At 46.2% G+C, this 13,825-nt stretch overlaps 1 protein-coding gene across 1 annotated transcript; it reads left to right on the plus strand.

The window, feature by feature from the left end:
- Positions 1-325: 325 nt before the first annotated feature.
- Positions 326-1,672, plus strand: LOC131842299 (E3 ubiquitin-protein ligase BRE1A-like). Its single transcript, XM_059190838.1, has one exon. It carries the CDS (start codon positions 326-328, stop codon positions 1,670-1,672), a length of 1,347 nt encoding a protein of 448 aa, XP_059046821.1.
- Positions 1,673-13,825: the final 12,153 nt, after the last annotated feature.

The raw sequence follows: 13,825 nt of genomic DNA on the forward strand, positions 1-13,825 counted from the left end.
ATAAAAATTGTAAAATAGAGTAAGTAGAATAAAACCGGAACTGTACTAGAGTAGATTTTGCTACTTCTTCTATATATTGACAATTGACGGATATAGGAATTGACTAGTATATACACAATACCCCCTATACAGGTACTGTATATATACAAAGTAATAGTAGGTAGTTAGGTAAAACGAATAATTGCACCGTAACATTTACCACCTATTGACGCCCAAAGCGGAGAACACATACTTAGTGACCCTCTTTACAGGCACTAAGTATACACACACATCGTCCACGGAGGACCTAAAACAAATCACACACACACAACACACCGTCCACACCATGTTCGGGCTGAGGACTCCGCCGAGGATCCCAAGGAGAGCGAGTGCAGCCACACCACCAGAGCCGGCAGCCAATACCAGCGTACGGCGCAGTATCGGGGAGATTGAGGCGAAAATTGCCCCAAAATCTGCAACAAAAAGCAGGACAGAGGAGGCACGCCTATGCAATAACAAGGCGAAATCCAACTTGGCCCTGTTCAAAAACCTCCGCCGAGACCTCAAAGACGACACCGCGGCTCAGGTGGAAAAGCTGTACAGGCTAGTAAAGGAGTCAGAAGCGGAACTAGAAAAGCTAAAGGTAGAAAGAAGAAAGGAGAAGGGGACATCACCGGAAAAGGAGAAGGAAGCCGAGAAGAACAAGGAAGAAGAAGAGAAGAATAAGGAGAAAGGAGAAATAGAGAAGAAAATGGAAGAAATTATGGACGGGATAAGAGAAAACAACAGAATACTAAGGGAAAATGCAGAAAGGATGGAAGAGATACAGAGAGAAGCAAAAGAGAGTAGAGAGAAAGAACAGGAAGCAAGGGCAATGCATGCGACGTACGCCGAGGCGACAGCCACTGGGAAAGGAAGACGCACAGAGGAGAGGAAAACCTTACACTCGGTGGTCGTCGCCTCAAAGGACGAAGAGGACTCAGCGGAGGTAGTCCTGGAAAAGATCAGGGAGACGGTCGATGCAAAGGAGGGTTGGGTCCGTGTGGAGCGTGTCAGGAAGGCCAAGGATCGGAAGGTGATTGTGGGGTGTGCTGGGGAAGCGGACAAGGCGAAGATCAGGGAAAGGCTGAGGAGTGCAGGGAAGGGACTGGTCGTCGAGGACGTGAAGAACAGAGACCCCCTTCTGGTTCTCAGAGACGTGCTAAAAGTGCACTCAGACGCGGATGTGCTAAAAGCGCTCAGAAACCAGAACGGGGCTGTTTTTCGCGGCCTCGGAAAGGAGGAGGACAGAGTAGCGGTCAAATATAGGAAGAGGGCAAGGAACCAACACACCACACATATTGTACTGGAGGTCTCACCCGCCATCTGGAAGAGGGCACTCGAGGAAGATCGTCTCCGTATCGACCTGCAAAGGGTCCGGGTAGACGATCAATCCCCCCTGGTGCAGTGTACCAGGTGCTTAGCCTATGGGCACAGTAAGCGGTTCTGCAAAGAACACGCGGACCTGTGCAGCTATTGCGGGGGACTGCACCAGAAGAACGAGTGCCCTGACTGGAGGGCGGGGGCGACACCCAGCTGCATAAATTGCCACCGATCCAAGGCTGAGGACACGGGCCACACGGCATTCAATGATGAGTGCCCTGTGCGTAGGAGATGGGACTCGCTGGCCCGGGCATCAGTAGCATACTGCTAAAGTTGCCCCGGGGAACGCCCGAAAACACCAGGTGCTCCAAGTAAATTTACAACGCAGTAAGATCGCCACCGGAGAGCTGCTTATGGAAGCCGCCGACCGGGGAGTTTCAATAGCTCTGCTCCAGGAGCCCTATGTGGGAGGAAAAGGGAAAGTAGCGGGACGCAGGGGCGTCAGAGTCTATCAGTCTTCCGGAGCGGACGGAGGTGATGTGAAGGCCGCCATCATGGTTTTCGATGGAGGCCTTCATATCACCCAACATCCTGAATACACCACCAAAAACATCACGGTGGTGACCGTCCGCTCGGGAAGCTGGGGGATGACGTTTGCGTCCTACTACTTTGAACCGGACCAACCCATAGAGCCATACCTGGGGCAGCTAGAGAAAATCAGAGAGGGGGTCGGGGCCAACAGGCTGATCATCGGTGGCGATGCGAACGCGAAGAGCATCTGGTGGGGCAGCCCTCGGGAAGACCGAAGAGGCGAACTGATGCGCGGGCTAATCTGCGAGTCCGGCATGAACGTGCTGAACGTGGGATCCGCTCCAACTTTCGACACATGGCGGGGGGGAGACACTACAGTAGCCACGTAGACGTGACGGCGTGTACTGATGGGGCGCTCGGCCTGGTGACTGGTTGGAGAGTCGATGATTCTCTAACCAGTTCGGACCACAACGGTATTACATTTCACGTACACATTACAAAGTCAAAAGGAACAGAAATAACACGAACCACGCGCATATACAACACAAAGAAAGCAAATTGGAGCCAATTTCGTGAGAAATTGGCCCAAATTATGCAAGACACACACTTAACACCACAGAAACTCGAAACAGTAACACAACACTCACAACTCGAACACACGATTGAAAAATACACAGAGGCAATTACACTCACCTGCAGACAGACAATACCATACAAGAAAAATACAGAAACACTTACCATACCGTGGTGGACGGACGATCTCACGAAGATGAAGCGTGAGGTCGTCACCCGGAGGCGCCGCATCAGGAACGCGCAGCCGGCGCAGAGGGCTGCTGTAGTGGCTCTCTACCTAGAACAGAATAAAAAATATCAGGAAGCCGTAAAACAAGCACAGGTCGAGAGTTGGAGGGGATTCTGCGGGAAGCAGGACAGGGAAGGTATGTGGGAAGGGATATACAGGGTGATAGGAAGGACAAGGGGCAGGGAGGAGGATGTCATGCTGGAGGAAGGGGGGAAAAAATTGGACGCGCAAGGATCAGCAGATCTTATTGCCAAAAAATTTTATCCTGAGGATAATAGGGAAATTGAGGAGGGAGATCACAGGGAGGTAAGAAGGAAAGCGGATGAGGTCAACAAGGAGGAAAGAGATGGGAACGATCCCCCCTTCACTATGCTCGAGTTGGAGTCAGCGGTGGAGTCATTCAACCCGAAGAAGGCCCCCGGTGCAGATGGGTTTACGGCCGACATCTGTTCGGGAGCGATTGGCGGTAACCCTGTATACTTCCTGGCCCTACTGAATAGGTGCTTAGCGCTCCAGTATTTCCCCAGAAGATGGAAGGAGGCAACCGTCATTGTCCTCAGGAAGCCAGGCAAAAGCTCGTACACCGACCCCAAATCGTACAGGCCGATAGGACTGTTACCGGTTTTGGGGAAGGTGTACGAGAAGATGCTGGTCGCTCGGCTCAGGTATCACCTGCTACCGAGGTTTAGTACTCGCCAGTTCGGGTTCATGCCACAGCGCAGTGCCGAAGACGCCCTCTATAGATTAATGAAACATATAAGAACTAAGTTAGAAGAGAAAAAGATTACTGTACTGATCTCACTAGACATAGAGGGCGCCTTCGACAGTGCGTGGTGGCCGATGATAAGGGTCCGACTGGCTGAGGAAAAGTGCCCGGTGAACCTGAGACGGGCGATCGACAGCTACCTGAGTGACAGGACGGTTGAGGTGAGGTATGCTGGGGCGCGGGCAATCCGGCAGGCGGGGCTGGGATGTGTGCAGGGCTCAATAGGGGGACCACTTTTGTGGAATGTACTATTGGACCCCCTATTGAGAGAGCTCGAACAGCAGGGCATCTACTGCCAGGCGTTCGCGGACGATGTCGCGCTAGTATTCGATGGGTGGACGGCCTTAGACATCGAGCGTCGTGCCAATGCCGCCCTCGAACATGTTCGGGCGTGGGGTGTCAGAAGTAAATTAAGATTCGCACCGCACAAGACCAGCGCAATAATAATAACGAGAAAATTGAAATATGACACACCACGCCTGAGCATGGGAGGGGTAGACATTGGCATGACAGACAAGGTCAAACTTCTGGGGCTCACCATTGACCACCGGCTGACCTTCAACGCCCATATGGCGGATGTTTGTAAAAGGGCTATAGCCATTTACAAACAGTTGGCTAGGGCGGCAAAGGTCAGCTGGGGTCTGCACCCAGAAGTGACAAGGACCATCTACACGGCAGCGGTGGAGCCGATAATTCTGTATGCGGCAAGCGCTTGGGCCTCCTCGGTCTCCAAGCTGGAATTTCGGAAGCAGCTGAACGTGGTGCAGAGGGGCTTCGCCCAAAAAATTTGCAGGGCGTACCGCACGGTCTCTCTGGACTCCGCCCTGGTCCTATCCGGACTCCTCCCTCTCGACCTTCGCATACGCGAAGTCGCCTCGCTGTACGAGGCGAAGAGGGGCGAGCCCGGCGACCTGGTGGGGGACAGAGAGGTCGAGCGAATGACGCCTGCAGTTGAAAAGCCCCACCCGGCAAGGCAAAGGAGGCTGGAGTTCCAAGACCTGGTAGACGACGCGAAATACCGAGAGGTCAGAGAACAGCATGAAATAAGGATCTTCACCGACGGGAGCAAGATTGAGGGCCGGGTCGGTGCAGCTCTGTCAGTGTGGAACAGAGCGACCGAAACCAAGGCCCTCAGACTTGCTCTCTCGGCACACTGTACGGTATACCAGGCGGAGCTCCTGGCTCTGAGTCGAGCCATGGGGCTAATTTTGGAACATCCTGCATCCACGTTCGGCATCCTCAGCGACTCCAGGGCTGCAATACAAACGGTGATAAACCCGTTGACCACCCACCCCCTCGCGGAAGAATTTAGGAAAAATTATAGGACATGCGTGGAAAAGGGAAAGGAAATAAAAATATACTGGATAAAGGCACACGCGGGGTGGGAGGGTAATGAGAGGGCCGACCAGCTGGCCAAGGACGCAGCCCTGAAGTTGAAGAGGAGGTCGGACTACGACTGGTGCCCTGTCTCATTCGTCAAGCGTCTGATCCGGGATCGGACGATTGAGGAATGGGACAATAGGTACCGGTGTAGCGAGACTGCTTCCGTTACAAAATTATTCTTCCCAAGCGCAGCCGAGGCGTACAGAACTGTCGGCAAAATCGCAAAGAACAGCCACACTGCACAACTGTTCACGGGACATGGCGGTTTCGCTGCGTACCTGCATCGATTCCACCTCAGGGACGATCCGTCGTGTCCCTGCGACAGTAATACTCCACAGACTCTACAACACATATTATCACACTGCCCCCGTTTTGGTGCGCTAAGAAATGAAATTAGCATTAAAATAGACACAGAAATAAAAGAAGAGAATTATAAGGAAATCATAGGAAATAGAAAGAAAAGAGAGGAATTTATAAAATACAGTACATTATTAATAGAAAAAGTAGCAAAAGAAAATAGAAAGTAAAATTATATTACATAGTATAATGGGTATACTAATGAATAATATAAAATAAAATAGAATGTAATAAAATAAAAACATAAAATAGAAATGTAGTGTAATAAAAACAAATATAAAATAAGTAAATGTAACAATAAAAATAGAAATAGAAATAGAAATAAGAACCCTGTAAAATGTATCCCTAAACTAGTATAAGCGAAACCTAGGCTAAGACAAAAAATGTAAATAAATAAAACGTGTGTGTGTAATTAATTCCAAAAATAAAAAACCTGGAATTTAACATCCGGGACGATCTGTGGATCGGACACCCTATCCCCTAGCTTGTAAGTAGTTATAAGTTAGTCGACGGCCCACCCTGAAATAGCGGTGGGGAGGTAGGCTCCGATAAAAAAAAAAAAAAAAAAAAAAAAAAAAAAAAAAAAAAAAAAAAACCGGAGGTTTAATTTGTTCTCTCGGTATTAAATAGAATTGTTACAACGAAATTACATCGCCTTCTAAAATTGCTGGTGGCGTCATCTGTTATGCAATAGCGCTATCCTACTGTATATGTATGGGCTTATGCCAAGTATTCTATGGGAAATCTGGTAATGTGATGGGGTGGCCTGATATTGTTGTTATTGCACTCCGTAAGGGGGGGGGGGGGGGGGGAAAGTTTAGGGGGGGGGGGGGGGTAAGGAAGGGGTGGAGAAGGGGTGGGGAAGGAGGAAAGTTATATCGTTATATCGTCGTATATATACGATATATAATATATATAATATCTTTTTTTTTTTTTTTTTTTTTTTTTTTTGTTGTTGATTTTGTTTCGTTTCGTTTCGTTTCGTTTCGTTTCGTTTCGTTTCGTTTCGTTTCGTTTCGTTTCGTTTCGTTTCGTTTCGTTTCGTTTCGTTTCGTTTCGTTTCGTTTCGTTTCGTTTCGTTTCGTTTCGTTTCGTTTCGTTTCGTTTCGTTTCGTTTCGTTTCGTTTCGTTTCGTTTCGTTTCGTTTCGTTTCGTTTCGTTTCGTTTCGTTTCGTTTCGTTTCGTTTCGTTTCGTTTCGTTTCGTTTCGTTTCGTTTCGTTTCGTTTCGTTTCGTTTCGTTTCGTTTCGTTTCGTTTCGTTTCGTTTCGTTTCGTTTCGTTTCGTTTCGTTTCGTTTCGTTTCGTTTCGTTTCGTTTCGTTTCGTTTCGTTTCGTTTCGTTTCGTTTCGTTTCGTTTCGTTTCGTTTCGTTTCGTTTCGTTTCGTTTCGTTTCGTTTCGTTTCGTTTCGTTTCGTTTCGTTTCGTTTCGTTTCGTTTCGTTTCGTTTCGTTTCGTTTCGTTTCGTTTCGTTTCGTTTCGTTTCGTTTCGTTTCGTTTCGTTTCGTTTCGTTTCGTTTCGTTTCGTTTCGTTTCGTTTCGTTTCGTTTCGTTTCGTTTCGTTTCGTGACGATGTCGCGCTAGTATTTGATGGATGGACGGCCCTCGACATTGAAAGTCGTGCAAATGTCGCCCGCGAACATGTTCGGAAGTGGGGTGTCGCTAGCAAGCTGCGATTTGCACCGCACAAAACAAGTGCGATGCTAATCACACGCAAGCTGAAATACGACACTCCACGGCTGAGCATGGGCGGGGTCGCCGTTGGCATGACCGAAAGTGTCAAACTTCTGGGGCTCATCATTGACCACCGGTTGACCTTCAACGCCCATATGGCGGTTCTTTGTAAGAAGGCGATAGTCGTCTACAAACAGCTGGCCAGGGCGGCAAAGGTGAACTGGGGTCTACACCCAGAAGTTACGAAGACGATCTACACAGCGGTGGTGGAGCCAATAGTCATGTACGCGGCGAGCGCGTGGTCAACATCAGCCACAAAGATGGAATCACGGAGGCAACTGAGCGTGGTGCAGAGGGGATTTGCCCAGAAAATTTGTAGGGCGTATCGGACGGTGTCTCTGAACTCCGCACTGGAGCTGTCGGAACTCCTCCCTCTAGACCTACGTATACGCGAGGCGACCTTGCTGTACGAGGCGAGGATGGGGAGGGCTGAGGGACTGGTGGGAGACAGAGAGATAGAACGAAACGCGCCAGTGGTGGAGAAACCCCATCCGGCAGAGCAAAGGAGACTGGAGTTTCAAACCCTGGTAGACGAGGAAAATTATCAAGCAGCGCAGCAGAACTGCGAAGTAAGAATCTTTACCGACGGGAGCAAGATTGAGGGCCGGGTCGGTGCGGCCTTGTCAGTATGGAACAGGGCCACTGAAACCAAGGCCCTCAAACTTGCTCTCTCGACGTACTGCACCGTCTACCAGGCGGAGCTTCTGGCTCTGAGCCGAGCCATGGGGCTGGTTTTGGAACATCCTGCGACCACGTTCGGCATCCTCAGCGACTCTATGGCCGCCTTACAAACGGTCTCAAATCCGGCGGCCCCCCACCCCCTAGCGGTAAAATTTAAAGAAGACCACAACAAATGCACATAAAGTGGCAAGGCAGTAAAATTATACTGGATAAAAGCTCACGCGGGGTGGGAGGGAAACGAAAGGGCAGACCATCTTGCCAAAGAGGCGGCCATAAAGTCGAAGAGGAGGTCAGACTATGACTGGTGTCCGGTCTCATTCGCCAAACGTCTGATCCGAGATCGGACGATTGCCGAACAGGACAGGCGCTACCGGTCTAGCGAGACTGCCTCTGTGACAAAACTCTTCTTTCCGAGCGCAGCCGAAGCGTACAGAACTGTCGGCAAAATCACCGTCGACAAATACACCACCCAACTGCTCACGGGACATGGCGGGTTCGGAGCGTATCTGCATCGTTTTCGGTGCAAGGAGGACCCGACGTGTCAGTGATCAGGACACGCACGAAACACTGTCACACATAATATCAGAATGCCCTCGCTTTGGAGCGAAAAGAATGGACTTGGAAAATAGACTGGGAATAGGAATAATGGAGGAAAACTACAGAGAATTAATTGTAAACAGTAAATATAGAGAAAAATTTTTGGAATTTACAAAATCAGTAATAACAGTAGTAGAAAAAACACACAGCAATAAATAGTATATCAATAGTGTATAAAAAAAAAAAAGTTAAAAACCTGGAACTTAATATTAAGCTTAAGCGTGTTATTTGTACCTACCCCCTAGCTTTAAGACCCTAGCTAGACGACGGCCCACCCTGTTGTATACAGCGGTGGGGAGGAGGCCAAATAGGAAAAAAAAAAAAAACCTAACCGGAGGTTTTATAGTTTCGTTGTCCATTCCCTCACTGTCCACAGCAGAATGTAGTCGAAGGACTCGAGCGGAGCGGAGGTACTATGGAGAATTGGAAATAATAATACAGAGTGGAAAGGATATGCATATCACGCCGAAGACGAACAGAGAGCCATTTTAATTTAATTTATTACGAAAACCGGGAACATGGTCGATCTTTCGCAGACCAAAGATGAATCTGATAGCTACATTTGGAGACGTTCGAGTTTGTTTAGAATCTCTTCAGTCACATCAATGAAAGAAACAAATGCCGGCATATTTGAGAATGGGGAGGAGAATAGATTGCGAGCGTTTTAGTCTTGAATGGGAGAAAAATATTGGAGACGTTTGAGCGAATGAAATGAAATGAGTGCATACGTCTTCTAATTTCATTAATATGAGGCGACCAAGACAGTGTACCGTCCATTATGAGACCTAGATTTGTTGACTTATCGGTGTAAGTCACAATAACACCGTTGTAGTATATTGGTGGTACTTCAGTCCAGTGTAATCTATACGTAGAGTAACGTACTGCTACCTACAATCATGGCTTATGATTTTGCAGGATTAACAACGAGGCCAAATGAATTAGCCCACAACTGAATGGCAGATAAATCTTTATTTAGTGCTTGTGGCAATTCTGACAGTCCGGTATAATTGCAGGTCATTAGCATACAGATGGTAGGGAGAAGAAATGGTGCAAGATATGTTGTTAATAAATATCAAGAAGAGAAAAGAAGAAAGCCTCACTGCTGGCGTGCCTGGACACAGGAATAGAGACATTGACTGCACGCAGAGCACCAAGCATAATGTCAAAATCAACAGAATTGAATACAGAAGAAAATAAAAAATAAGTAAATGTTTGCGTCGTTTACCTTCACGCACTGCTGACGACCGAGCACATAAGAAGAAAACCATTTACCACCACCAAGCATAATATCAAAATCAACAGAATTGAAGACGAGTTCCGTGCCTGGATTGCAGCTGTGACAGTGCCTAGATACCAAAAAAAAAAATCCATTTTACAAGAGTTTTTAAGCAAAGTCGGAGCACATCCAATTTAACAGACTAAACAATCCATCTGGATCCCGGGCTTTTTGGTCTCTTGTCAAAGCTGCTCAGGGAAATTTCTGTCAGCCATCTTTTCCACCACTGCGCAGAGAGGATAACTCGTTGGTCCAACACGCTAAAGAGAAGGCCGATCTCCTTGGGTCCCTTTTTGCATCCAACTCGACATTGGACGATAGGGAGCAATCACCGCCGGTCATGCCAGAGGTAAAATTTACCCAAGAGCTGGTACGCATGTAAGTCTCTTTTCTCCCTTGATATCCACAAATCGAGTGGGCCTGACGGTATTCCTGCTATTGTGCTCAGGACGTGTGCACCTGAGTTGGCTCCGGTACTAACGCGTCTTTTCCGGTACTGCTACTCTACAGGTGTAGTCCCGAAACTTTGGAAGAAGGCTTTAGTTCATCCGATCCCTAAGAATAGGCCTATAGTTAGCTGGATCTGAGCGATCTCGCTCAGATCCAGCTAACTATAGGCCCATAGCCATCACCTCCTTATTCAGTATGGCTTTCGCCAGGGTCGCTCAGCTGGTGATCTTCTAGTGTATTTGACACATCGATGGGCAGAGGCTATTGAGAGTAAGGGGGAGGCCCTATCTGTTAGTCTGGATATTGCGAAGGAATTTGATCGGGTTTGGCACAAAGCTCTTCTTTCAAAGCTACCATCCTTCGGGTTGCCTGCAAAGTTATGCATTTGGGTCGCCAGCTTTCTCGCTGATCGGAGCATCAAGATCGTTGTCGATGATGCTTGCTTCGACCCACACTCTGTGAATGCTGGTGTTCCACAAGGCCGTGTACAGTCTCCGACTCTGTTCCTTCTGCTTATCAATGACATGTTGTTATCAACAACATTCATTGCTATGCGGATGACAGTAACGGAGATGCTTTGTACAGCGGCCATGCTAATATGTCGCAGGGAAAAGTTATAGAGTACCGGAACAAACTTGTGTCCGAAACCAAAACTTCACTCCATCAAGTTTCGGTTTGGGGTCAGGAAAATTGTGTTCAATTGGGTTGAATTGAACACAATTTTCAAAATAAGACACAAGTTTGCGCGTTTACCTCTAAAAAGAATCCATTTATCGTATCTCCTCAGTTTCAAGACACTCTCCTTGATGTGAAGTTATATATATTTCATTTTCCTTACATTTAGAAAATATAGTGACATAGTTCTGACTGATGATGTTCATTGAGTCGGAGAGAGAGAGATCTATGCTGTTGGACGAAGTAAATGGTGCTCTCTCTTATGTTTTGAAATGGTTTACTGCTAATAATATGCTTCTAAATGCAAATAAAACTAAATGTATCAAATTTACGCTCCCCAATGTAAGAAATGTAGATTAAAAAACAATCGTATTGCATTATTGCATGCATATTACAATACACCCTTTAGCTATTTCCATAGCATTATGTCGTGTGTGGTATTTTGTTATGGGGCAATGCAGCTGATATGAATACAATATTTATTTTACAAAAGAGGGCCATTCGCTCCATTTATGGTATGGGTTCCAGGGAGTCATTACGTGAGTGCTTTAAGGAATCAAATATCCTCACCGTTGTTTCTCAATACATTTATGAAAATATCATGTATGCCAGGAAGAATATAGACAATTTGAAAGGAGTTAGTGATTACACTAATAAAAGCTTACGTCATATAAACAAATTGATTTTACCTAAATGTCGTTTAACTAAAGTTAGTAATTCGTTTTATGGTAATTGCGTCAGGTTTTACAACAAAATACCTGAGTCTGTTATAAATCTGCCTGAAAAAAAAAAACCATTTAAATGTCATATAAAGCACTTCCTTTGCAAAAAAAAAAAAGCTTACTATAAAATTGAAGAGTTCGTTAACGATAATGTTTTTATAGAAAAACTTAAAATCCATAGCACTGACAATATTATCTGATTACACTAATAATGAGTGCGTAGCGATTTCTATGTTGATTATCGCATGCCTCTTACTTGTTATACTGTAATTATTTAAAAAACATCACTTATTCAAAAAAGAAACACACAAGTTTCTTGCTCATTCTTCTTGTGATGAATCTGCATTACGAATGAGTGGTAGAATCAAAATATGACTATTCAAGTGCTTGTAATGAGTTTATTTGAAAAAAGATTATATATATTTTCTATTTTCTTCAGCGTTTTCATCATTGTATTAGTATGTGGGGTGCGACTGGTGTTTAGGCACAATACACTTATTTATTAATTAACAGAAGGAGGTCAACAATATGGAAAAAATGAAAAGTCCAGAATGATATGGTTTAAACACGGACGCGTAAGCAGATGTAGAGAACAAGGAGCTTATTATCGAGAGACGTGAACTTCTCGTAACCTTTGAAACCGACTAACTTACTTACTAGTCGCTGCGGTCGCATTGTTTACATTTGAAATTTGATTTGTTTACATTAATCTGCCTCGCCAAGCGTGGCCGGCGGACTCCAGCGCAATGCAATGCGCTAGAGAGCCATGCTATAAAATATATTATTGCTATTAAAAGTATTTTATGTAGTGTAATATATACATATATATGTATGTTTAATACTATATTATTAAGTATTAATATGTGTATAAGTAGGCCAAGTGTCAAGTACATCGAGGGACCGCACACCATCGATACAGATCGGGATTCATGAATATTGCTATCTATGACTGGGCAAGTTCATTCTTCTTTCTTTCTGTTTATGGGATCTGCTTACTGTTTGTCTGCATTGATTGATGAGACATCATCAAGAGATCAAATGATGACACCATGAGACAAAGTTACTTGATAGCGGTACATTAACGAATGCCGAATGCACTGTACATTACTAAATATTATATACCTACTGTCCAAGGTCGCGGGCACACCACAGCCAGTTATTTATGTATTGTGATTCATAACACTTATTTTTTGCCACATTTTCTTTTCACATTGTAAATAATGTAATCCGTCATATAAACTTATTAAAATATATACATAATTTATCTTTGTTTGAGGGCTGATTTAGATATATTTCTTAGAATATTCTAGCGTACGAGACTGTATATATAAGTGATATACTGGTACATAATAAACTCAAACTAGCAGCAGCGGCAGCGTCATACACTACCACAGTCCCCGGAGGCCACCGAAATGATTTGGTGCACATTGGCAATTGTAGCTACGTTTTTAAGTGCTACAATCCAAACATTTGGTTTCAAGATAATTGATACTATAAGTTACACTACAATATCGTATACCAAATACGGCACCAATTGTGCCACAGACTGTATCAATAACGTGTGCTATACGGACGTGTACCGTCGGGACACGGCACCGTGCTCCCCCGGCACCGAATCCGCACCGCAGTACCGCACGGCGCAGCGCAAGCAGGCGTCGCCAGATTGCACCACCCGATGCGGCACGTACGGATACAGCTACGAGTGGTGCTACACTGGAGACACCATCGACGACAAATCCTGGGACTACTGCAGCGCAAGGATAGCAGACTATGACCACTTAGACGCGAAATATATTGCGGAAAATGAAATTTTTTGCGACACCGCCTGCGACTACTACGGTTACAAGTACACTTGGTGCTACAAAGTCGGTGGGTCCTGGGGAGAGTGCGACAAAAGTGTTCTAAGGCCGTACTTGCCGTCGTACACGTACCGAGGGGTACGATGCGCGGGCGCGTGCCACCAGCACAGTCAATCCTACAACTGGTGCTACACCGGCCGCTGGGCCTGGTCCTGGGACTACTGCGCCCCTCCGGCGAACAGGTACAATAGTAATAAATCTATTAAGAATTTAATAGATATATTATACACGACCTGCAAACTATCTACTAAGTACAGCGGGAGGCGACTAGAAAAGCGTGCGACTTCAGCTTGCTGTTATGTGTGGAACCTTGAAAGCGTAGATTGTATTTGGGACCAACTCGTACTAAGCGTCCAGAGAAATAGCGCTCTGGACCCGGAAAGATACGTCATAAGAACGATGACTGATGTACCGCAGAACGCTATCCGAGATTACATCATGTACGATGACGATATAGTAGGCACGAGGATACCTCTGGGCGTGCGAGCGAACATCAGCGCCAGCACTATCACGTCGGCCGCGTCTCGTTCTAGTATTCCCTATCACGTTAGTCATATAAACTTGCCGCTGCTGGACGCGCGGCCGGACGACGACGCCGGACATATAATTGCGAGTTGCAACGGCGGCCCGGCGCACAGTGGGAACTCGCCTAAG

Source organism: Achroia grisella, unplaced genomic scaffold (assembly GCF_030625045.1).
Source record: "Achroia grisella isolate CSIRO2021 unplaced genomic scaffold, CSIRO_AGI_Agris_v1 utg2156, whole genome shotgun sequence".
NCBI lineage: Eukaryota > Metazoa > Arthropoda > Insecta > Lepidoptera > Pyralidae > Achroia > Achroia grisella.